Source organism: Strix uralensis, chromosome 4, assembly GCF_047716275.1.
Source record: "Strix uralensis isolate ZFMK-TIS-50842 chromosome 4, bStrUra1, whole genome shotgun sequence".
Taxonomy (NCBI): domain Eukaryota; kingdom Metazoa; phylum Chordata; class Aves; order Strigiformes; family Strigidae; genus Strix; species Strix uralensis.
Genome location: NC_133975.1, coordinates 83613802 through 83638915, shown reverse-complemented (window position 1 = coordinate 83638915; position 25114 = coordinate 83613802). Strand labels below are relative to the sequence as shown.

Sequence of the window (25114 nt, the reverse complement as noted above, 5' to 3'; positions counted from 1 at the left end):
AAATGGATTTGCACATGCAAATGTTACTCGTATGTGTCTGTGAGAGTTTCTCTTTTGCTAGCATGATTTTATGGTTTATGGAGATTTTTATTTATTTTAAAAAGTCTTTGTTTTTCACGGGTGCAGCAACAGTCTTGTAGAAGCAGGAATTTAGCACAGAGGTCTTTAAAATCCAGAAATCTTATGGAATATGAAACTATATTCGCTTTGGGTTTTGAACTGTGGAACTGTTGGAACTTTCTCCCTGTTGATTATAGAAAGTTATTTTTTTCAGTGAAACTGATATTTCCCTTGGAAGTCCTCTATTCAAAAACAAGATGATGTGGATGATCCCTGAAAGTAATGAAAAATACAGTAAATCAAGAAGAGTTGGGTTTTTTTTTGTCTTTTTTAACTTAGAAGATGTAAGCATTTGTGTGATAAGCTTCACTATAATGATACAATGGAATTTAATTTCAAGTTAACCTTTAAGTTAATTTTAAAAGTGAGTTGGAAACATACTTCTCCTTAGTTATTGAAGCTGTGATTGTTTCTGTTTGATTCTGATGAAGTAGAATTTTAAAAGAAGAAGGAAGGATGCTTTGTTTTACATTTTTATGTATAAATGAATTTTTTCTTTGTTTCTGTGTCTAGGAGGAAAAGAAAAAGTTTGATAAAGAGACAGAGAAGAACTACAGTTTGTTAGAAAAACATTTGAATTTATCAGCTAAGAAGAAAGAGCTACAATTACAAGAGGTATGGTTACCTCTCTTTTTTTAATGCAGGCTAAAGGCTTTTTAATAGGTAAATATATTTTATGCAAATGCAAAACCAGCATTCGAAAAAGAAAAATTTGTCAGCTGGAAAGGTTGGTGACAAAATCAGTATTTGCTGAACTTAGTGGTGTACCCCTACCATTTTCTGAATTGGCTTTACTTGGCGTGTGTATGAAGTACTGAACATCATGTTAGTTTTTTTTTATATAATTAAGGGAATTGCAAAGTACAAGTGTATTGTGAAAAACTCAGCATTTCTTATGAGGCTTTACCATATATGTAATTTACATTGCGTTGTATTGGCTAAGTGTCCTGTGTTAGTGCTTAATGCAAAGTACAGCAAGACTTGTATTCCTGAAGAAAGTGTTTTTGTGCCTTTTTTTTTTTATGTTTTGAAGATCTATGCGTGTTTTTTTTTTTTTTAAGTAATGCTACAAAAAAGTTTGACAATTTCTAACTTATAAACAGATCTGTTTTGCCTGGCATTCCTTCTGTCCCTGTGGGTTTATTATCATCATCCTTATTTGTAATAGCTTTTATTCCTGGAGCAACAGCAAACTGTATGTGAGAAGACAGCAGAGAAATCTTGCAAACTTGCTGCAGGTAGAAGGATTTTTTTTTCAGGGAAATGTAATTATGTCAGAATTATTAATGTTTAGTCTGTTAATACCTTGTATCATTAAACACTTAACGTTTTCCTCGGAGAGAACTCTTCTCACTGCCCTCTACCCCACCACAAATAATTTCTGCCATTCTTCATAAAAATGGTTAATTTAACTGGCAAGCTAGCTAGGAACTTAAGAACTCTAATTGTTCTTGAGTTTTACTAGGATGTTACTTCTCAATGCTGTATTTGCAACATAGGCCCTCATATGCATAAACAAGTGTCTTTGGGGGAGTTGAGTTGTCCCAGTGAAATTAATGGGCATTGCTCATGTGTCAGGACCTGTACTTTTACCAAATTGATCAGCTGCCAAAGAACTTGATGCAGAAAACATGAAAGAGTATTAATTATGATCTCTTGATGATATTTGGAACCATATCTCAAAGTCTGAAATGAGACCTAACCTCAATGGAAAAATACAAAATGCCTGCAAGAGGTATTTTGAAGCAGTATCAAATATAGTCTGAAGTTTTAAAGCACATGTGAAGACTAGAATGAGCAAATAGATATATTTTAAATGTCCTTCAAAGTTTCATGAGCAAAATTCTGAAATTCTTCAGTCATGTGCTTTCATTTGTGCATTTAATTTTGGAGTATAAATGTATAAGCAATTAAAAGAAAAGGGACTTGCAGCATATTGTCAGAGTGCTAAATAGGAAAAACTTTGTTACAGAAGCTTAGAAAATAGGTGCCTATAACTGCACAGGAGCTTCCTAATTTAGTATTAGACATTGCTAGTTGTGTCAGTTCCTAACTGGAGTAAATAAAGGATGCAGGTATAAATGTGACAAAAATTTGATGAAAAACATGCCATGTTGTGGAGCGTGTCTTACACTGACATAGCTTTTGACTCTCTTAGTGGAGGGATATTCCTAAAATTTCACTGAGGCATGGTGTGTGTCTTCTCTATTTCTTTGGCAGTACACAAAGTACAATGCAACAGTGAGCAAACTTGCTGGGTGCACGGGGAAGCTCATGCCTCAAAAAACTGGAGAGTGATGTGATAATTTATTTACAGGGGAACTGAGAGGAGTTGATAAAACGGCTGTGTTGGGTATTGTGTTCTTTGGGGGCGGGGGAGGCAACCAGGACAATTAACAATCGAAAACCAAAGAAGATAGATAGAAACAGGCTTGTGTGGGGCTTTGGTGTATATATAGGGCAGTCTTACTATCGATTAGCCAGATGTCCTAGGAGACCCATTTCATAGTCTTTTTCTGTTGCTACCCTTCAGTACATGTCTATATCATTAGAAGCTTTGCTGCCAACTCAATTCCTGTGTTGCATGGTTTATAGGATGCAATGAAATGGCATTTTGGAACATGTTTTCTTACTGATGTGCATATCAGTGCTTATTTTTTTAATGGCATTTGTTGTTGTGCCCCTTTAACTGCTGACAGGTTTCTAGCACAGAGCAGCAAAGCAAAGCCTGTCTTAAGGGAAAACTGTCTTAAAGCTAATTTGACTTATCCTCTTAAAGCATAGTAGTCACTGTTCTGCCTGAAAGATACAGTCTCAGTAATTTAAGAGAGTGTATGATATTAAGTCTGGTCCTTTCACCTAACCCTTTCTCCGTTCCCTTTTGTAATTTAGTGTAGAAGTGTTTGGTATTGTCACAGGGGCAAAGACTAAGTGTTAATTACTTTGAGTATCCCTTTGTAGCCTTACTTTAATGTATTTTAATAAAGGTTTCCATTGCCCAGTTCTTGATGAGTCATAATTTAATGAGGGCACATGTACCTTAAATAATAACTTAATGAAATAATACATATATGCTAGGAAGTTAAATATTTATGTACAGATGAATGGCAGCTGAAATATAACTGTTCCCCATCAATATGTTGTTGGCATTTCAGCAAAGCTGAGCTAAAAATCAGTGGCAGCTAATAAGGCATTTTTAAATATTTGATGCTCTGCGGAAACTTGTGAAGTGTCTTACCAATAAGGGAATATTTTTTTTAATTGCTTTTCTTGCTGGTCAGAGTGAGCACAGGTACAGTACTGTGTATTTACAGCAGTTATTTGCGTTATAGAATAAAGCTTACAGTACCAACAGTCTGGATTTCAACAGTAACATTCCTAAATTTGACTGGCGAGGTGACTTCCCCCTTTTCTGATGGAAGAGGCTGCTAGCTCCCTCTCTCTGTGTAGGCAGGCACCTTTTCAATGCTATTAAAACAGTGCACAAGTACTTGCTCTGATGTATTTGGCTTGGATTCTGTAAAAAAGAAGCTCGAAGAGGTGTTACTGCAATGTTTCTAAAAATTTAGCCTCATGATTCAAAACAACATACATTATCTAGTAAAAGGGAATTGCTACTACCATTTAAAAGTAAATGAATGAGCTGTGTTGTAAAGCAACAAATCCCAGTCTGGAGAAAATTATCTTATTGCTTGCCACTTGTATGCTATACATGTGTCATTTTGAAGCTGTCTACAAAATGTCTTTGAAACTTCATTAGCTGTATTCTGTGTGCAGGCAGATAACCAAGTGGAGCAGAATAGAAAACACTTCTATGAGCTGTCACTCGAGTATGTATGCAAGTTGCAAGAGATACAGGAGCGGAAGAAATTTGAGTGTGTGGAACCTGTAAGTACCAGAGAATTCAGCCTACCCTGTAATTCATAGGGGATGGAGAGGGAATGCAATTGGACAAAAGCCAAGGAGCTATGTTTTCTGGGGAAACTTATGCAATTGTGTGACTTAACAGAATTTAAAGCACTCTTGTTACACCTGTGCAAATTCCTAGTACAGATACACTTAACCCAGGCATCTCAAATTTTACCTCAGTAATTACAGTTGATTTGGATCTGTTGATGCTGATTTTCAGAAAATGTGTGAAACCTTGTGCTGTACTGCAAACCCCTTGATTTATGGTGTAAGTTAGAATAGAGGATTCAAGACAAGGCATCAGACTTTTTGCAATTTTTTTTTTAACCACTGAAATGTTATTCCTGACTAATGTAAGGAATTTCATTTTCAATGTGAAGGTTGCACTTAGAGGCCTGTTGGTGAAGAAGTGCAGATATAAATTAAGAGGGTGCTGCTGGTTAAAAAGCTCATTATCAGGTAGTCTGATAGGTTTGATTTCAGTTGCAGTTGAAGCTGTGCAGAAATCAAGGGATTCCACTGAATTTCAGTGAAAATCATACATGTACTGACCAGACTTACTTAAATATCTGAAAAGAGCTTATCCTAAAATTTTCTGAGATGTGCTTTAGCTTTGTAGTACAAATGCAACTTTATGCAACAACAAGAGAATGGTAAGTGTAATACTGAGATAAAGAGAGGATGGACTGTAGAAGTGACTTCCATTCACTCGTGCTCTGAAGTCTGTGTTTTTGGACCTAGTCTGTCTTTTTATTCTGACAATTATTTTAATGTAATAATGAAAAAAGTCCCAAATGACCCTAATCAAAATAGTCATTATGGAGTTAATGAGAGTTGTATTTTAATATAGCTTATTCCCATATGAAAAAATTGTTAAAATCCTTAAGTGGGAATAAATTGCTTTAAATGTATTAGCATTGTTCAAGGAATGGGAAAATGTTGTGAAAAATGGTGTGAGATTTTTTGTTGTTGATGTGTTGGTGCTTTTTGTTTGGTTTTTGATTGCTTTTTAAAAAAATTTCTAGTTTTTTAATTTTTTTTTTTTTAAATTCTAAATAGTTTTGTATTCTGTTGTTGTGTTTCAAACCATCTGAAGTTTCCTCAGAGCCAGACTAGAGTAATGAATCTTCAAATTATGTTTTTGAAACATGTCCCTTTCTCTTTTCTGGAAGCTTCCTCTGGATGGGACTGAACTTTTTTGGTCAATTTATATTTGAAGTTTACACTAGGGTAGTAAACCTAAATTATTTAGTATAAAATTCTTGTCCTGTTCTCCTTTTGCATTTTTTTTTTTTACATTTTTGGCTTCAGACTTTATTAAATACATTCTTTGTTCTCTTTAATAAAGAGAGTTCTTTCCTGTGTCACTTGCTTCTTTGCAACAACCTGAACCAAACAGGAGAGGTAGGAAGTACTGCGCCTCACCCTATTTCCAGTATGATAGCACTCATTCATTCGTTTACATTGAAACACTGAAGTCAGAAACTGCAACATTTCCCAGTTCTGATGGAGGGTCAGATCTGCATACAAAGATCAGTGATGGGTAAAGATACTGCAGGGAAAGTGTCATTCTTCGAACAAACCAGTTGACTCTGTTATGAAAGTCATCTCAACGTGGTCATTAGCAGGGAGGGGAATGACCAGGAAATGGTGACTAAAAGGCAGACTGATTGTTACCTCCTTGAGCACAAATACTTATTCCAGACATCATTGGTATCAGAGCAGCTGTAGGAAAACATTACATGGGAAAGTTTGGGAGATAGGCAGTATACATTGACTGTGGTCAAATTTAAATTAGAGATCAGTTGAGACAGGGCCACCCAAAAATGTCTACATACGTAGCTGATCATTTGGATCTAAATAAGTATTCATAAACTGTAGGCACTAGCGGAAATTTGCCTAAAAATAATCATTTTGTCATCTCTAGTCTTTCCAAGACAGTCTACGTGCAGCAATCATATTCTGGTAAATTGAGTTTTTCATTCTAACACGTTTTTTGTTTGTATTTCAGGTGCTATCATTTTTTCAGGGTTTGTTCACTTTCTATCATCAGGGATATGAACTTGCTAAAGACTTCAATCATTATAAAATGACCCTGCAGATAAATATACAAAATGTAAGTTGATATTAATATCTATGCCTTTTCTAATTTTTGAGTGAAATCACACACTTTACTGTATATACAGTATCTCTATTGTCACTACGTTCCCCGGTGCTAGTGCATTGCCTGGGAATATAGTGCCATCTCCTGGCTAACCAGCCACATCATGGAACAAATCGTCACTAATTCCAGTGAGTTCTTCATCATTTTTAATGCTCCTCTAAAAAATAAACACCAAGTAAAAGGCCCCCACTCCTTTTTCCAGTGTTTTATAGACACATAGCACAAGTACTATCATGAAAGAATTTAAAACCCAATGAAGTCTGTTAAAATGCATACAACACTGGAGAATTCAGAGAATAGGTAATGGAGTGCCAAGGTTCTCAGTGTTTTAGGTGTGCTTGAAATCAAGTATGTGGTGGTCATGTCTGAGGGTCATTGCTCGATAAGGGCTGTATTTTCCATAACTAAGAAAAAGAAAGAACAACAGCTGGGCTTACCAGATTTTTTTTTTTTGGCATCTCTGCCAGCAGTGTGACTTGGAGTTTCTGTTTGTCTTGAAGCAGCCTTTTCAGGCAAGAACATCCCTGTTGGCTTGGGGTGCAGAACTGTATAAGGAGACTTGGTTGTTAGCACCCCTGGCATATTTGACAAAAAGATGTGGTCCTTCAAGGGTAGGCTAACGGGGGCCCACCACTAGTCAGTGTACCCTCACACCAAATTGCCTGGCATGATCCACTCAGGACTGGGAGAATAGGAAGCAAGGTGACAGGCTGAAGCAATGGGACTGATGACATCATTGGTCAAGTGGTCTATTTGCTTCCTTGAGATTTGTTGAAGAATAAAACTCACTCAGAGCAACTTGGATGTGCCAGAGGCCCGTTGGTAGGGAACAAACCATGTACCTATTGCAAACAAGCAATTCATGGTGGTGTGTCTGTTTTGTTGACCTCTAAGGGCACCTGGAATTAAGACACAGAAACTACTTCTCAGAGGTTTCAGTCTATTTTTAGAAATAGCTTAACTAGCAGGCAGTAGCAGGGAGGCGGGAAGGTGGAAGAGAGGATTACAGTTGTAATACATAGTGATATGATTCATGTGTCATGATACCATTCCTTTAATTTTCTTCCCGTATGTTTAAGTCTCAAGTTTCCTCTTGAGCTCTTGTTTGGTTTGGGTAGGGGAACTGAGTAGTGGTAACTTCATAAGCAGATTTTCATGGCAGAAGTCGGTGCTTCTGGAGGAAATTTGAGGACAGACTTGCTTCTTTTGACTGCTTAGCTTAACAGAGTGAGGAGCAGTGTGGAGCTGCAGTGGATAGAAGGGAGCTGATGCAAGATGAGCAAGAAATGAAACTTGAGAGGGAAGCTGGGATACAGTTTTTTGAAGAGCTGGATTTCAGATTACAAATGGAAAAGAGGCAGTGAAGTGGTCTTAAGAAGTGATGAGCAATAAGAAAGCAAGCTAATCTCAACAGCTGCATTTTCAATTGACTGAATGGTATTATAGTGTGCCCCAGGAAATCCAAAAGAGATTGAGCATTGCAGTTCAACTTTCATGAATAGATAGAAAGAATGACCTGGATTTCAAAAAGCTGTAGAGAGAAAGGAGGCAAGACTTAACAACTCTCTGAGGTAAGAGGAGAATAGAAGGAAGCATATGAAAAGATCCTGAGAGGACATGACACATCCTTCACTGTGTTGAAGATGAACAAAACATCCCAAAGAAAAATGAACTAAGTCTTGGCTATGGTACAGCTGAGCTGCTGGCAGAACACTGGATTGACATGTTAGAAATTGAAGGGTACAAGATTCAGTACAGAGAGCCTAGCTGGATATGGAGAATGATTTGAGAGCTGCCAGCGTAGCTGTAGTAATTGCCTTCCCTTTCATTCAGGTTGTCTTTGCTTTGGGAATCATGCTGTGGATTTTCTCTCCACCCCCACCCCCCCCCCCCCTTCCCCAAATGAAAGAGGAAAAAAAAATAAGAGCCACCCCAGCCCTGTAGCCCAAGCTCCAGTATACTGATTCTTCCAACAGTCTTATTCACTTGTAAAAAATCCTGCATCTCGAAATAGTTCCCCCAGACTACCAGGACTTTTCTCTTGTTATCTCAGTTCTGTGCCCAACCCCACACAAGGATCCTTGCAGCCTTGACCTTCTCCTGCCCCACAAGCAAACCTGGCCTCCCCTGGGAAAAGGAGGCATAGCCACACTGGTGCAGCAGCTGTGGTCGACTCCTGGTTAAGCTCAGCTTTGTCACAGCGCAGAGGGAGACAGAAATTTTCTTGAGGTTTCCAGAGCCTGTGGTGCTCCATCCCGCCACTCCCAGGGTGCATTTCACACACTTGTATTTCTGATCCCTGCATAGCTAAGAGAAAGACTCTGGCAGGATCACTTAAAACATCTAACCTCAAAGTGATCAGTGCTCAGACAGGAAGTTTTAGGTATGAGCAATCTGTTGCTGTTGTTTTTTTTGCCTTTGTCCTGAGTACAGAGTATATTTTTTTAATACAGCTCTTCTAGGAAATTAGGAAAAGAAACTTAAAAAATTGTTTGAAGCCTTGGAAATGAATTTATGTGCAGGGTCTAACTCCAAAATTTGTGAGCAGATGTGACCTGAAATTAAGATGACAGATATGGGGAGGGTTCTAGAGCAGTTGTTTTGCCTGGAGGAGGGGTGGTAGTTGTTCTTAGTTATCCCCTAAAGAATATCTGCTGCTTTTCTCTACAAAACATAGGGGTATGAGTGGCTGCTGTGACCAGCTTGCATGGACTGTGTTTGTGCCCATGAATAAACTCCTTCCACACATAAATCTGGAATTTGCATGTACAAATGGCCAGTCAGAAACATAGTGTTAACTGTCCGTGTACAAGAATGGATACTTGTTTATATTCATGATATATTTGTCAGTGTATGCAACTGTATGCTTGTCCTGGGGAAAAAAATGAAATGGGTTAGGCAGCATTTTCAGAAGCTCATCCATTTTCAGAAAAATAAAGATCACCTCAAAAAGCAACAAGACACATAAGTGTGCACCTGGAAGTATGTGTTTTCCTCGAAACTGAGGAAAATACTAGCCTGGAATTTAAAGGTATGTTTTCAGTTTGTGCAATTTGGGCAAGTGAGTATGCGGAGAAAGCTAGGTATTACCATGATTCTTTTGGTTTTGTTATTTGCTTACTGGCCAATTGCCAAGTGTTCTTCAGACCAAACTGAAGAGTTTCTTGTGTCAGGTATGAGCTGCTCTGATATTTTGTGTAGTCCTATTGTATAATTTGTGGACAGTGTGGTACTTTCTGAATGTTTTTAATAATATTCTAAGAAATATTTCTCTTGTGGCTGCTGGCAAACTTTGGGATGACATTGAGAAATAATAGTCAACTGGACTCTGGGGTTTGGGTGTTTTTTTTTTTTTTGCATGCTTCTGCTTGTGTGTGATCAAAACATTTAACATGTGTATAGTCTCAATGTATATACATTGTTGGTGACTTTCCTGTCACTTTTTCTCAATAACCACAAAAAATCCTTTCTTTCCTGACAACTAGTAAATTAAGCAAACATCTGTAGCAATATTTTTCTAAGGAATCTTGAATATTCAAATCTAAAGTAATTTTGTACTCAGTATTTCACTACTTTCTGAACAGGTCAGCGCACTGTTTTAGAAATCTACTGTGGCAATCTTTGTGTGCTTTCCACAGTTGCAACAGCTAATATCTAAACCACACTTTAATTTTGAAGAATACCAGAAAACTTGAAGAGTAAACGCATATGGAAATTGTGCACTGACCATCCTAAAATGGCCTGAATCATTCTCTCATTTTATAAATAATTATTATAACTTCTATCTGTCAGGAAGAGCAAGTCTTTTCTTCCACCCTCTCTACTAATGGGTTTTTGCTGTCTTGTTTTAGACACGAAATCGTTTTGAAGGAACAAGGTCAGAAGTAGAGGAGCTCATGAACAAGATCAGAAGAAATCCTCAGGAACATAAAAGAGCAAATCACTTCACAATGGAAGGCTATCTCTATGTACAGGAAAAAAGTAAGGTGTATTCTTGTATTCCTGTAGTACCGATATTGTGCATACAGGCAAGTCTTATTTCTACAGGTAACATGAAGGCGCAAAGAATTTACGGTTTATTAAACAGAGTCATCTGAGTAAATGTTCAGAGTCTCTAATGGCAGTGTTACCATGGCTCATAAAAAGAGCATGGTGCTGCAAGTGTGACAGTTCTTAGCGAAGGTGACTGAATTCAGGGAAGTTTTATTTGACCAAAGGATGTATTTCATCTTATTTTTAATCCCCTTACTAATGACCTTCCCTAGAACTGTCAAACATTTGTTGTCAGACAACAATGTGAGTTGTCAAATTAGCCTCTGAAAATTGGGCTAGTTTAGTATGATGAAATCGACTGTCATTTCCTTGGTTCAGTGATACGCTTTCGTTAAATAATTATCATCATAGTGTCAAATAAAGCAGGCTATATGCTAGGCATCTAGCGTTGAAAACCTTGCTGTGAAGGTGCATGTCACACGTATCCTGTCAATACTTTGAACACTTATAAATCTTTCTCACTCTAGTAAAAAAACTGAGTAAGATGCAGAGCTCTTACTGCTGAAGGAATGACTACAAAGTAGTTTATTTTTTTTAAAAAAAAACATTTTGCGTAAATCATATTTTTTAGATATGTGTCTTATAGAAAGCTTGTTATTCTGATGTGAGATTTTACTTTTATGATGTTTAATTAATTACTGCTCAAGTAAAGAATTCTGCAAAATGTTTCACAAATTGAAGACTACAACATTCTTGATGGAAACATTGGTATTAGTGTTCAGGAACATGTTTTAAGAGAACTAGCAGTAAAAAATAAGAAAAATCGTTATTCTGTGAGATCAGTTTGCTGGTCTTGGTCATCGTGAGCTTTAGAATCAGCTGAAAGGATTCAGAAGGTGTGGGTATGCCTGAAGCTGAGTTGGGGAGGAACTGGGCAGTGAGTCCTTCCAGGTTAGGAGCAGTGAAATCCCCTGTCAGCTCGAGCTGCTCATGAAAGGCTTCCCTGATACTCTGGGGCAGAGTCTTTCAAAAGAGAAAAGTCCTTTGCAGACCTTTTACTTTTTTGGAAAAAAAAAAAATAATAGAAGTGAGGAGATACAGAGGGTCAGTCAGAATCCCAAGTTTTAACGGTTAACGTTATGGTGCAAATCTCCCTAATACTGTATGCAGTAGGCTGGGCTCTTAAGTGAGTGTGTTTTATGTAGAGTGTGCACTGATGAATAGAGTTAAGAGTGAGTTTTGGTGTCAGAAAATGTGATCAGACCGTTATCAGCAGATAATGTAGAGCTTGCAACACAGCTGCATTAATCTGTGGTTATTTAGCCTCAAGTTACGAGGTGTAAAACTAGATTTCCATGTTCTGCTTAAATAAAGTTTCCAAGGGATATTTATTTTATAGGGGAAATTTATTTTGTCCGTAGTAGTGAGACAAAGATACGTTAATAATTATTTCCATTTGTCATTAAGCATAAATATGAAGTACTACATATATCAGTTTCTAGAATAGTAAGCACTGGTTAACGTTTGTATTACTTTGTATAATGTTCTTAATTCATACCTTTGTTTTAAATGCTGTATTATTAGGAATTAAGTAGGACTCTTAAGTATCATTTTGGAAAGCAGGAGAAGAAAACACACAAATGGGAAAAAGTACATACTGTTTAATGATTTTGTTTTATGTAGGGCCTGCTCCCTTTGGTTCCAGTTGGGTGAAGCACTATTGCACGTATAGGAAGGATACAAAGAAGTTCACCATGATCCCATTTGAACACAGATCGGGAGGGAAAGTTGTAAGTATATTTTTATATTCTACTCTTACACTTGCCCTGTATCAAGATCAGAGGATGTGTCAGATAAGATGTGTCAAGTAATTTCCCTCTCTACCTCTTTGCCCTTTTTAAAATTCTTTCTGCATGTAACTCAGTCTGCCATTTAAGGACATTAACCTAAAGTAACGGATGGATTAATAGATAAGAATTCTGCAGACTTTTCAGTTGCTTCCTTTTAGAAGACCAGAGAATATGATACAGATAAAATGCAGTGTTTCACCATTTAGAATCTGGTTTATCCATGAGGGATTTAACTTGTTAAAATATAAATCAGGAAAATATAATAGACTTAGAAATTTCTCTCTTACATGCTCCAGTCAGATTTTTCTTTCAGCAATATGAGATGTAAGTACTAGAAGAGGGCCTAGAAAAGAGGGTTTTAATAGGAATATAATTTGTACTGACAACTGAATGTAATTTCAGATATCTTTGATAGCATCTGAAATATTCAAGACCCAGGACTCTGTTGATCTTTAAATGGCTTTAATTCCTATTGAAATAGTTGGGAATTGAGGGCACTCAGCACTTTCAGAAATGACGCGTTAAATGAGTGTATTAATATGGATGAAATGCATTTTGTTGCAAGGAAGAAGGATATCTGAAGCTGGAAAATAACGCTTGAGTCGATATTTGTGTAAATGCAGCACCCTGCCCTATCTCCAAATTTGGTTAGAAAATCACATTGTTGGCATTTCATCAGGGTATTATATCCCATTAGTCTGAGCAGAGGGGAGATGGCTTTCATAATTTTGAGGGCTGTGTATATTTACAAATATATTGAATTTGGAAGAATCTTTCAAAAGCTCTGGAAAACCTGCCATACTGAGAATTAGTGGCATTTGGCTTCCTTAATCATTTCAGTACTTCTATGAATTTTTTATCATGATTTACTCTAATTGTAATAAGCCATTTTGGTTAATATAGTATGTGTGTAAGCATTTGGCATCCTAAAACACTTACGAAGCCATTTTTGCTGTATTAAAAGATCTCCCATTTTGAAACCCACAGTGCAAGTACTCCTTCAGTGACAACCTCCTGTGTCTGGAGATGTTGAATAAGACAAGAAATAATTAAAATGTACAGTTAATCCTGATTAAATCCAGTACAATGCATGCAGCATTCACAGATGAGATTATTTGATTGCTGAATACTTCAGAGTAAAATATGATTGTAGTGTAGGTTGGTCTTGAAAGGACTGGTTCTGTAAGACAGATTACAGACACTAAAGTACACTTAGTTTGTTCTAGTTACTGTAGCAATAGCACTTACTATGGAAATTGCTGTGTCTGACATAAAATAGAAGTCTTTTACACTCATTGTGTGCTTATATAGTAACATGCAAAATCTTTATGCCAAAATATTTTTGTTAGCTTAAATTACTGTGGTACTGTGTCATGCTGTGAAGTACCAGCTAAAATAGACTCAATATTTTTGCATTTATGTCCCGTGGCATTTATGTGCTATTGCACGGAGACCTGAACGACAAACATGAGCAAATCCTTTTGGAAGTGTCAGTTTTCAGTATAGCTTTTCACATTATTTTAATGTAAATTTACATCACTTGGTTTGTATAGCTGCCTTACTGAAGCTTTCTATTACTGGGTCAAGCATGTAAAAATTTTCTTTTCACAGGGTGATGAGGAACTCTTCGTCCTTACGTATTGTACCAAAAGAAATATAGATACTACAGACAGGCGATTCTGTTTTGATTTAGAAGCTTCAGACAGGTAAGCTCATGAAACACACTAGAAGGGACTCTTTTGAAGTAGTTAACATTACTGTAATACTACTGTTGTGTTTTCTTCTTATTTTTTCAATGCTTGTTCAGACTGCCAATGGGAAATAGTCACCGGAGGAGCAGGCAAGCACTACTGTGGCTCACTGGATTTTTACCTCAGTTGTGTGTAGCAGCAGCAGGAGGGAGGATCTAAACTGAAATGTAGACATTGTCTGAGCTCACATAAAAGAAAAGCAGAAAAAAAAGTTAGAGAAACTATTATGAATTGCTGTTATCCTAGCGAAGATGGCTTAAATTGAAGTACATATAGCTATACTGAAAGACTGTGATCACAGTAATAATTCATACAGTCATGACCATATTGTATCACAAGCTTGTTTTCCAAAATGACATGTTGCTGAGGGTTGATGCTGGATTCTTAGATTGCAAATGATATCATTGGGATTTTGAGGCTCTTTGTAGCTGGTGTAATCATCTAGTGCATCTTGAACATTGTTGCCACTGCAGTGTTTTTTGAAACACCACCATTTTGTTGCTTTATTTCAAAAGAGAAGAATTGCTTATTTATTTCGCCAGAAGGATCTTAAAATATGATAAATATTGCTTTTCATCAGCATTGTAGTTTTCCTTCATTTATGAAGGTGAAAGAAACCAACTTAATAGGGTACTGCAAATAAATACAGCTGTAGTAATGCCACGTTCTTTTGGTGCAGATTGTGCAGAACAGGATCATATACAGCATTAAATACTAGATATAAATTAGTGGACTGTTGCTGAGTTTTTGCATCCACCCCTTCTGAGCTGTTCTTAACCAATACATTTGCTCCTTCCTTATACCAATTAATTGCATTCTGATTTATCATGTAGCAAGTCTTCAAGTTTTATAGGTGGTTGGTTTTTTTCTGATGAAATTCATAGAGCCCTTCATTTTAAATTCAGTGTGGCCAGTGCAGTCAGGCCCTTCTGTCCTACAATGGCTAGTGGTCTGCAGATATGTCTGTGATGAGGATGATACACACGTGCACAGCCTTAGGCCAGAGGCTATGCCTAGCTTGCACAGCCAGTCAGACTGGCCTGCCTGAGGCACGCCTCTTCCTGTAACAAGCGATGGGTAAAGGAATGCAAAATTACCATGGCATCCAAAAACTTCCAGCTCATGTGGCAGATGCCGAGATACTAATTTACAGCTCAGGTGGCATTTGTCACAAGTCTACAGCGTTATTTGAACTTGCATTTTTGATTCGAGGAGGATGTGGCTTAACTATTCTAACACCATGTCTCAGCAGTAGGAAAGGGAGCAAAGATTTAAACTTCTGACATCAGCTCCTCTTGGGTCAGTGTATTGGTCCGTGCGAAAACAGATTTCAAACTGAGTCTGATAAAGTTGCTAAAAAAGTACTGTGAGAAATGTCAGTCTATCCCCCTCCGTGTGTCATCTCTGCTCTATAGGGTATCTGGAGTTTGAACAGAGATGGATGGAGAGCAGTGTTTCCTTGATCCTGCAAAACACTTTTTCATTCTCTTCTTTGGTAAAAGCGGGAAAAACCTAATCCATCTTTCTGTCCAGATATAATAGACACAACTGGTCCACTGTGACCTTGATATCAGACACTTTTCTTTTAATAATATATGTGTGTAGTACTGAGATGTTCCCATGGAGATTAGTTCTGTGCTGCAGGCCATTAGCTTGTTTCCTTGGTATCAGTTCAGGGCACGCTTATCCCTTGGCTTGTCCAAGTTAAAAAATAACATACAGATTGATGGCTGGCCATGGGGTTTTCTTTGTTCTCATGCTGTGGAAGGAGACAAGACTGTAAAATTTTAGGAAGGATTTTTCAGTATCAAACATTCAGCCTTGTGTGTGACTTGAGCATAGTTTGGAGCTGGGTGAATATGTATGGATTTTTCTTTTAAAAAGAAAGCTGAGATACTTAAAACTGTAAGCTCTGAGGATGCTGGGATCATGGCTAAATCTCTGAAAAGTGATGTTTCTTCTGTTTCTAGTACTCCATCATGTTTAGTTGGAGGTCACTAGTGGTAAACATAGAGAAATTTAAATCTTAAGGAGACAGCAGAGGTTTTTTGGGGTAGGAAAAAGAGCTTCTATTGATAAAGAGCATTATCCTTCTGAAATACTACTTAGATTTTAATTTTACCGATACAGGACAAGGAGGAAGGAAGACTTTGTCTCTTTTGACTTTAATTTGAAGAGAAATAAATAATGTTTCATGCAGCATATACCGAGTTTGATGTATTGCCTCTAGGTGATACTCTTTGATACCTTGACGGTTATAATTAACTAGTAAAAGAAAGTAGACAAGAAAAAAACCAAATGAGCATGTGGATTTTTAGTTAATTTGGCTGATTACTTAGGATATTTTTTTCTACCGAGTGATTGTTTGCATGTTTATGATGGTTGCAGCTCTACGCTACTACGACCAGTTCATGTTGAAAAAAGCTGGTGTGGCTTGAGAAGCTGCTTTTCTTACTGTTATTACTAATACCAATATTAGCTTGTTTTAGTCATAAAGATTATTAGTTGCAGAAATTAAGGCAAGGCTTCCCTCACCCACTCAAAGAGCTCGATGTCTATCACTGAGAAGAGATTCCATTCTTATGGCTTAATAGTCTACTCGCTTTAGCTAATCAAAAGAGAATGACTTGCTTGATTGCTGCTCTTCTCCAAAGTTATAGTTGGGTCTCCTGAGTTTAGATTGGTTTGCTAGAGGGTGTCTGCATGCCTTGTCCTCACATGTCTGAAAAGAGATTTGAGCAGGAGATATTTGTACCTATAGAATTTTACACTGCAATTAAATTGTGTGGTTTGATAAAATTTATGGTGAGGTGAAAACGAACTGGAAATGTCTCAAGCTGTAAAAATATGAACATGCTGTATAGACTGTTACAGTTTTAAGTAAAAGTGGGATTTGTGTTGGTTTTCTCTGTGCTGCTCTTTTTAGATAACATTTTCCCCTACGGCTATTTTGTTACTTGAAGATAGATATAATACAAAAGAGAGAGAGAGAGAATGTTATGAATTAGTTCTCCATTTCTATCCATCTCTATATAATGAGATTTATAAATTTGCCAGAAGTATTGGCAGGGTGAATATAATGATTCTTTTTAATTGGCAGAAAAATAATTACCCAAATAACCTCTTCTGCTTTTACCTTTCCTTGCTTTGTACACTGTGCTGAACCACACAATTACTCTTTCTAGTCTCCTATTATATAAACATGAAAGTAGATTTATGTTAATCTCTGTTCACTAATCTCTATGTCCCACAGTTCTTGCTTTTTAGGAAAGTTATCATAGTGGAGTTTTGTAATGAGATACTGTGTTAAGACTTGATTATTTTTTATAAGATATTTACTGGAAAACTGTAATCATTGTCACTGCTCTAAAGCTGAAGACTATACATTGAATAAGTTGACAAATGCTGTTTTTTGTGTAACGACACAACAATGCAAGAGCAAGTTTATTTAGAGTTAAGAAAACTCAGTGACTCCCAGCAAGCATTGGAATCAACAAGCTATCAACAATGAGCTTTTTCAAATAAATAGTTTGCAGGCTACATTCATTTTCCTTTTGCTCCCTATCCTCCCTATTTCCTACTGTAATTATCAGTTCTATACCTTTTATTTTAAAGATGAGCAGTGTTCAGTAATTAAGCAGAAAAACTAACCCTGACTTTTAGGGCAATGAGCTTGTAGTTGGAAGTAGAATTTGACAAGACTCTTTTGATTGCTGGTAAATGCAATTACTTTGTGTGGTTGGTTTGCAGGCCTGGAGTTCCTGTAACCATGCAGGCGTTTTCTGAGGAAGACAGGAAGCTGTGGATGGAAGCCTTGGATGGAAAAGAAGCTGTAAGCGTCATTTTTTTTATATTCATTTATAGTGTAATGGAGAAATTCTCTCACCCTCTGCTTCCTGATCCCATTTATACTTTAATAAACTGGGATTATGTAGTTTGCAAAACAATAGATTCAATGAGGAAATATAAAAATGAAATAAAACTCAGGAGAGATGAGTAACTCAGTAAAGCTCAGCATAGATAACTGCTAATGCTGATATGAGATATTTTTCATTGTAATGACAGCATTGATTTTTATAAATGGTTTCTCATCACAGTGATGATATTGGTATTCTACAAAATGTCTAGTTCTAAGCATGTCTACTTAGCCTTATGCTGACATACTGCATTCTAGTGGCAAGACTTGCATGAGTTAGTTATATGGTATTATTATTACTTTTTTTTTAAACTAGATCAAAAAAATCCTTGTCAATGGGAATGAAGTTGTACTTGAATTTGCTTAGTTTCTGGTTCATATCAGAAAATGGGTCTGAACTGCAGAATTAAAACACACAGCAGATTATTCTTACTATCACGAATATTATGTTGGTCTTGTGGACCAAAAATAATGGGGTTTTCTAGTCAACGACACAATCGTGTGTCTGTCCCCAGTAGTTGGCTACTGGGGATTTTAGCAGTAGGTTTTGTTGACATCACTGTTGTAAAAATCTTGTTTCATCTGCAGAGGTGTTTATTACCATCACATGTTGTCTGAACTGGATTCCCCGGTAAATTTACAACCTCTGGGAATGCCAAGCTGGGACATGACTCCCAGGATTCATAAAAGCAGTTCACAGTGATCTGAGTGAACTTGATCTGTGGGAAATTAACATGCAGAGAAACGTAGGAACATGGAGCACGTAAATCACAGTTAATTTCAGTGGCTGTAACCAACATTGTTTTTCTCTCCAAGGAACTGTATTTGTTGAGAACTTTTAAAAAATTTCACTCCTTAAAAAGTGCAATTATCTACTTTCTGAGGGGCACGGACCTCTGGTCCTACTGTTAGAGGTGATACGTTCTAGCTGTAAACAGCTGTATTTGTGCCCACTGGGCATTAAGATTGGGGGTGTCTTGTTTCTGGTTTCATAAAATTCTTGAAAATAATTTCTGTCTTTTTACTCTTTTTGCGTTAGCTGTTCATCAATTTGAATAGAGCAAATGCAAAACGAGAGGGAAGTAAGTATTTGAATTACTATTAAAGCTGACTTTTTTTTTTTAACCTTTTGCAACTGAGAAAGGCAAAGGTAAATTGTTTTCTGGGGATCCAATGTAATTAAAGATTTTTTTTTTAATCTTGAGTTCTGAATATATTTTGTGGATTTTGTAACTTACGGGTTTTCACAGTAATGCAGTTTAGTACATACATAAGAATTGTAGGACTGGACATAAACTAGAGAAACAGTCTGTTTTTGCCAATTTACTTCATGCTTGAAATTTGACTCAAAAAAGGGTTAATTTGTATGTAAATGCATCACAATTTCTTAATCCAGATTGTGTGTACACATCTGTTAGAATGCATAAGTATGGTTTTAAAAGCAATCAGAGCTGAACATAAAGGTCAGCAAAAAACCTGAATGCATGTATTTAAAATGTAAACCATAATATGGAAGTAGAAGAGATGGCTTTCTTTAAATCATGTTAGCTTTCTTCTGTTAGTAAAGTATATGAGTGAAAACAGTTATCCTTCTTGCATTAGCAGGCAATTTATGCTTGCCTTTTTTTTTAAAATTTTTATTAAATAGTTGGTTAAAGCTGGATCCTGGTGTTAATAATAGAAATTTTTCCACAGATTTTTATTTTCGTGGTGCAAGACCAGGTCCCCAGGAGCAAGAAGGCCAGATGTTTTGGGGGAAAGCCAGTTTTGCAATATAAGCTTTTAAATGAAGTTTTGATGTGAAGAAAATAATCAGACAGGAACAACAAAGGAGCACTGGATCTCAGCTGTTGTCCTGTTAATACATCTGCTTTTATGTAGTCAGATCATTAACTGCTGTGAAATGATATACATGTGTCCTGTATCTTTAGTGTGGGAATTTCTTTGGCTTAGGGTAGGACTCAGTAAAAGCCCTGCTGTTGATGATTATGTTTTTTCATCATAAGCACTTCCTTGTCCCATTTGGTTAACTCGCTCAGATGTTGTCGATGTTGCAGTAAGTACTGTTAAATTCCATTTTGCATCTGCCAACATATGTACCTAATCAGAGATCCCATTCTTCAAAGGCTGCTGCTGTGAACAGATTCAGTGAAGCCACTACCACCAGAATAAGCCTTTACTTGGTCTAGGCGGGGTTGTGAAGGAGAAAACGGGAATTTCTCTAGAAAAAGTGATGAAGTATTCCTGTTCCAGAATATTTACAGTCTTGCCTGAAAAGTACTAGCTATGTGGTTAAGTCCAGCCTTATTTTTCAGTGAAAGACATAATTGTAATGGTGCTTTAAAACTTTTGAAACTTTTTTCTCCTTGTAGGTGCACAGTTGGATAAGATAGGGTTCGCCGTCATCAAAAAGTGCATCAGTGCTGTTGAAACACGAGGTAAGGATCAACCTGGCCTGTTTGTGAAGCAGCTGGTCTGCTCTTCAAAGAAGGCCCATGTGTTCTAGTCTCCTGCAGATCTCTGGGGAAGACTTAACATGGTAGATATTACACTGATTACACTGACCAGGGCAGGAGCTTCCTTCTGTCCAGTCCTGGCCTTTTTTGTATGGCTTTCCCTCAAGAAATGTGTTTTAAGAAGTGCTCAGAAGGGGGTAATAGCACCTCTCTTGACAAACAAAACCAACGTTTGTGGGTAACAGCTGAGAAAAAAACACGTATCTTGTAGACAATTCCTGTACTTTAGCTTTGGTGTTGGAACAGGCTAATTAATTTTTGTATTCCATTTGTGGACTTTGAATGGAGGTTTTCTGTTTAGTCATTTAAGACAGAAGAATGGGAGCTGAGCAGACAAAATAACAAAAAGTATTGAAGTGGAGTTAGTCTCACACCAGAGACAAGGATGCTGTCAGGCTTACTGTTGCATGTACTCATTGTTGTACCTCCAGAATTGGAGACAGAAGAGAAAGGTCAGTATGGAGACAATATTCAGGAGGTAGTAGTTGGGATGATGGTTGTGGAGGGGCTCTATGACACAGACCCTGTGTAACTTGAGCACTGGATAATACTAACTTTTGATATTCCTGCTGTATGAGGAGACAGCATTCTGTGTATGGACATGCTGAAATGTGAGGTTACCAGCCACTCTGAGGCTCACTGCATTGTATATGGTATTGTGTGGAGAACCTGCTTGTTTGGTTGTGTTTTTTTAAGAGAGAGGTGAAGAGATGAAAATAGGTAATTGGTTACGGTGTATTTCTTAGTTTGCTAAAAGAGATGTTGAAATTTCTCTGTAAATTTTGTTTTTCTCCTAAACTGTTGACCGACCTTCCTGCTTTCAAAGGGGAGATTTATGATTTTTCAGAAATCGTATCTTTTTTTCTAGAGGTTTGGCATTGTGCAGGGCAGAATATTTATGTCTGTCTTTGTATGACAGTCTAGCTTAAATAAGATAGCTGAACAGAAGAATGGGTTGATCACACTTCTGTCAATGCAGGGTCTTAAAAGCAGTGTCTTCCATTGTCATGGTTTGAGCCCAGAGGGCAATTGAGCACCACACAGCCCCTCACTCATGTCTTCCCCCTCAGGACTGGAAAGGAAAACATGCAACAAAAGGCTCAGGAATCGAGATAAGGACAGAGAGGGATGACCCACCCATTATGGTCATGGGCAAAAGACAGACTCTCTAGGGGAAGAACATCAGTTTAATTCAGATACTAACACCACCACCACTTAACAGAGTAGGGCAGTGAGAAGCATTACCACATCTTAAAAGCACCTTCCCCCACCCCTCCCTTCTTCTGGGCTCAGCTCTGCTCCTGATTTCTCTAATTCCTCTCTCTCAGTGGCACAGGGGGTCAGGGGATGGGAGGGTACAGTCAGTCTCGCTGCTTCTTCCCCCTCAGGAGGAGGACTCCTCACATTCTTCCCCTGCTCTAGTGTGATTCCCCTCTCACAGGACACAGTCCTCAATGAACTTTCCCTGACTTGAGTCCCTCCCACAGGCTGTAGCTCTTCCCAGGCTGCTCAGGTGTGGGTCACTCCCGTGTGTTCCAGTCCTCCCAGTGCTGAACTACAACAGTGGGGGCTTCTTCCCTCAGAGTCCCGGCCTTCTCCAGGTGCTGTCGTGGGATCCTCCACGGGCTGCAGGTGACATCTGCTCCCCTGGTGACTTCCATGGGTGCAGGGGTTGGCCCTGCCCTCTCCCCAGCTGCGGGGAGGGGGTGTCTCTGCTCCAACGTACCTCCCCCTCCTCCTCTGTTCACAGAGGTGTCTTCCTCACAACTTCTCCTCACCACTCCCACTCTTCCTCCCAGGTTCCCCTTCTTAAATACATTATGGCAGAGGTGCAGCCACCATCACTAATTTGGCTCATCCTTGGCCAGAGTTGGGTCCGACTTGGAGCCAGGGGAGCTTTGAGAAGCTTCTTGCAGGCAGCCACCACTGTAGCCCCCTTCCCTGCTACCAAAAACTCTACCACACACACACAAACCCAGCACATCCATGTATGCACTTACTATACAATATTATTAGTAAGACTGAGCAGCCTTTGTGATCCTGAGAATTTAGCCTTGAAACAGCAAGAAGTATCTGAAATTGTTTTCCTCTTGGACTTCTTCATCAGTCCTGTCTGATGCATTAAAGATGTTATTCCAGATTATACCATATTCTATCTGGTGTTATTTTTGTTCATTCTGTTCTTTTGAAAATTTTCGTCATAAGGTTTGCCTGTCTCATCACTTCAAAAATTTCAAGTTACTGGCATTTACAATCTGAATATTTCAGCTGGGAAACACTGCAGATAAAGCTGGCATCCTACAGATAAGTTGCCTTCACTGCAAAACCCTACTTCGATATCGAATGGATCCTCTGTTTGCACTGGATGAGGCAGATTTTATGAAAAGGGTAGTATGTGGTCATGTAATGAAAGGCTGGTTTTGGTCTACAGAAGACTGACTGATTACCTTACAATACCTTATCAATCATGCTTACTCTAAGCAGTGTGGAGTATGTTATATTTTGGTTTGTTATCTGTAGGTGCATTAAAGAGTTTTCTTCAAGTAGTCTTTTTTTTTTTCTTTCTTTCTTTGACACCCTGCAGGGAAAGTGAAACAAGAACATAACAGTGGAAAAAGTGTTCACAGTTTTTCCTGAAGTGGATATTTGAAGAAATGGGTTAGATAATGTGTTCCTTCTCATGGCTGTGGGTTAAAGTGAGTGGTGGTTCAAGCCCACTCTGTCCTTTATGCCTTGGTTTAGGGGCATGTAAGAAGGTGCAAAATATGTGTAACCCCAACTAATACTGTTCAAGATGAATGATAAACTTGCATAGATTAGAAGCACATGACCCTGTAGTGGGATCTGCCCTGAAGCATACTTGGAGGAGAAGGAGAGTTACCAAAGTTAGCTACAGTATTTCCTCTCTTTGGAGACCTTGCAGCTTTGCTATCCCTTGTACACAGCCTTTGTAAGACCTGCACTCAATAGAGTGCTTTGTGGTAATTACTACCAATGAAAATGACTTTTATCTATTAATTTTGTTTCGGGGAGTACTTAAGGAAAAAAAAAATCGGTATTCAATAAATATTTATTTTCCCAGGGTTTCAAGAATTGGGTTTAGGTGAGGTACTACCTTCCAGGAACTCAGCAGTCCACCTAGCTCTGTTTCAATGAACTTGATTCATCCATTGCATTTCAGGCAGTTGTTGATGATTTTCTGTTTATCAATACTGAACTTAACATCAACTGCATTTAAAAAAAAAAAAAAAAGCAAGCCTAACAAACAAAATCCCAACTTCATCCCTGAGACTAACTAAAGCATTCCTAAAGGATCAGTTTCTATTTTCTGCAGAACCTGCAGGACCACCTGCTGCTACCTGCCAAGCTAAACAAATGGAGGGCCAGGAGAACATTCAGTTGTTTGCCTCAGAGGGGTTTGGCCAAATAGTTGTATGATGAAGAAAACCCATCTTTCAGGCTGCAGATTTTATTCCTATTCTTGTTCTTAAAACAATTTTTACTTGATTATTTTACTTTAATGATAACACATCAAGGCAAGTTATGTTCGGCAGAAGAAAACAGGACAGATGCCTCTTCAGAGACTGTGCTTGTGTGCCATGTTTTTATCTCTTTTAATCATAATGGGTGTGAGGTTGGCGTGGGTGGAAAGAGAGGACAGTCTAGTGTGGGTGGAAACTGAGAATAGTCTTGTCATGTCATAGCAGAAAAAGTCTGGTATTCAGAGAGAGAAGAGCATAACAGAGATATTGAACATAAACTTGTCAATGGCTGGATAATTTTTTCTCAGTTACGTTCCCTTTTATAAAGCCAGGGAGGAAATTATCTGCTCTGAATGAATAGAAGAATCAAAGACAGTGTCTTGGTTAAAATGCATGTAAGCTTCTGATTCAGTGTTGCTTTATAAGACATTGGCTGTGCTTTACCTGGTAGGAGACGCTGAGACATCGAGATATGCAGCCTGTCTCTCACGTACTGAGCATGATGCTGCTTGGATGTGCACCCATGTTTTGTCTCTGAGAGAACATTTTGGGATTCCGTTTGGAGTATTTTATTTATAATTCTTGTACTGAGAATAATACAGCGGGGTAAAAGTTTATAGCAACATCAAAGAGCTGTTTGCTCCGCTAGTAAAGACTCTGTGCGTGTTTTTGTGTGCAAGTACTTGGTTGTACCTTCTGTGAGGATGTGGTAGGTAAGTGTTTGCCAGAGAAGTGTTTGTTGAGGTTTTAGAACTGCCGGAGCTGCTAATCTGAGCTGCAGAGAGAGATGGCAGCATTGAGCTGTCTGGCCGGCCTGTCTGCTCATGAGAAAGAAATAAGATGGTGAGGAGGAAGTAGAAAACCTTTTCACGTAACAAAAAGAAATCTGGCATTATCTTGAATTTAGAATGTCACTTGCATGGTTGTTTCTGTACTATGAAGTTTGATATCAAAAGTTGTGTTTGCAACTGTATTACTAGTCTGTGTCAGCCACATGTACAATGTCAGCCACAAAGTAAACTTCCCTACATGCCTTGCTTACAATAGTATAAATTACTATTTTACTTACAATACCTTATTTTTCTAAGCATGTTTCACAAATTGTGTACCTGTGCCAAATTCCAGTATCAGACAGCCAAACATCTTGACATAATGGAAGTATGAAGGAAATTATGCTGCGGGGCTTTACCGCTCAAGTTGCCAATAGTGACTGGTTGAGCCGGCAGACACAGTGTCTGAACCCTTCAACATTTTAGTCAGTGGTAAGCTATTCCTTGCAATGAGTCATCTTGTCAATTGTGTTCTGTAAATGCCAAGCATTATCAGTCTTGGATGTGCTGAAGATCTGAAATGTGCAGATTAAATCAGAAATAGTACTGTTTCAAACCAGGCTTGTATATTTTAAATAAAACA

At 38.0% G+C, this 25114-nt stretch overlaps 1 protein-coding gene across 4 annotated transcripts in view; it reads left to right on the top strand.

Moving 5' to 3' along the window:
- Positions 1–25114, top strand: part of ARHGAP10 (Rho GTPase activating protein 10) — a 152595-nt gene that overhangs the window by 59430 nt on the left and 68051 nt on the right. For all 4 annotated transcript variants that reach the window (XM_074867495.1, XM_074867496.1, XM_074867494.1 and 1 more), the window contains 9 exons: positions 634–735; positions 3898–4008; positions 6041–6145; positions 10045–10174; positions 11870–11976; positions 13648–13742; positions 17538–17619; positions 18743–18785; positions 20076–20141. In XM_074867495.1, the coding sequence (XP_074723596.1) occupies positions 634–735; positions 3898–4008; positions 6041–6145; positions 10045–10174; positions 11870–11976; positions 13648–13742; positions 17538–17619; positions 18743–18785; positions 20076–20141 (841 nt within the window). The remainder of the gene's footprint in view (positions 1–633; positions 736–3897; positions 4009–6040; positions 6146–10044; positions 10175–11869; positions 11977–13647; positions 13743–17537; positions 17620–18742; positions 18786–20075; positions 20142–25114) is intronic.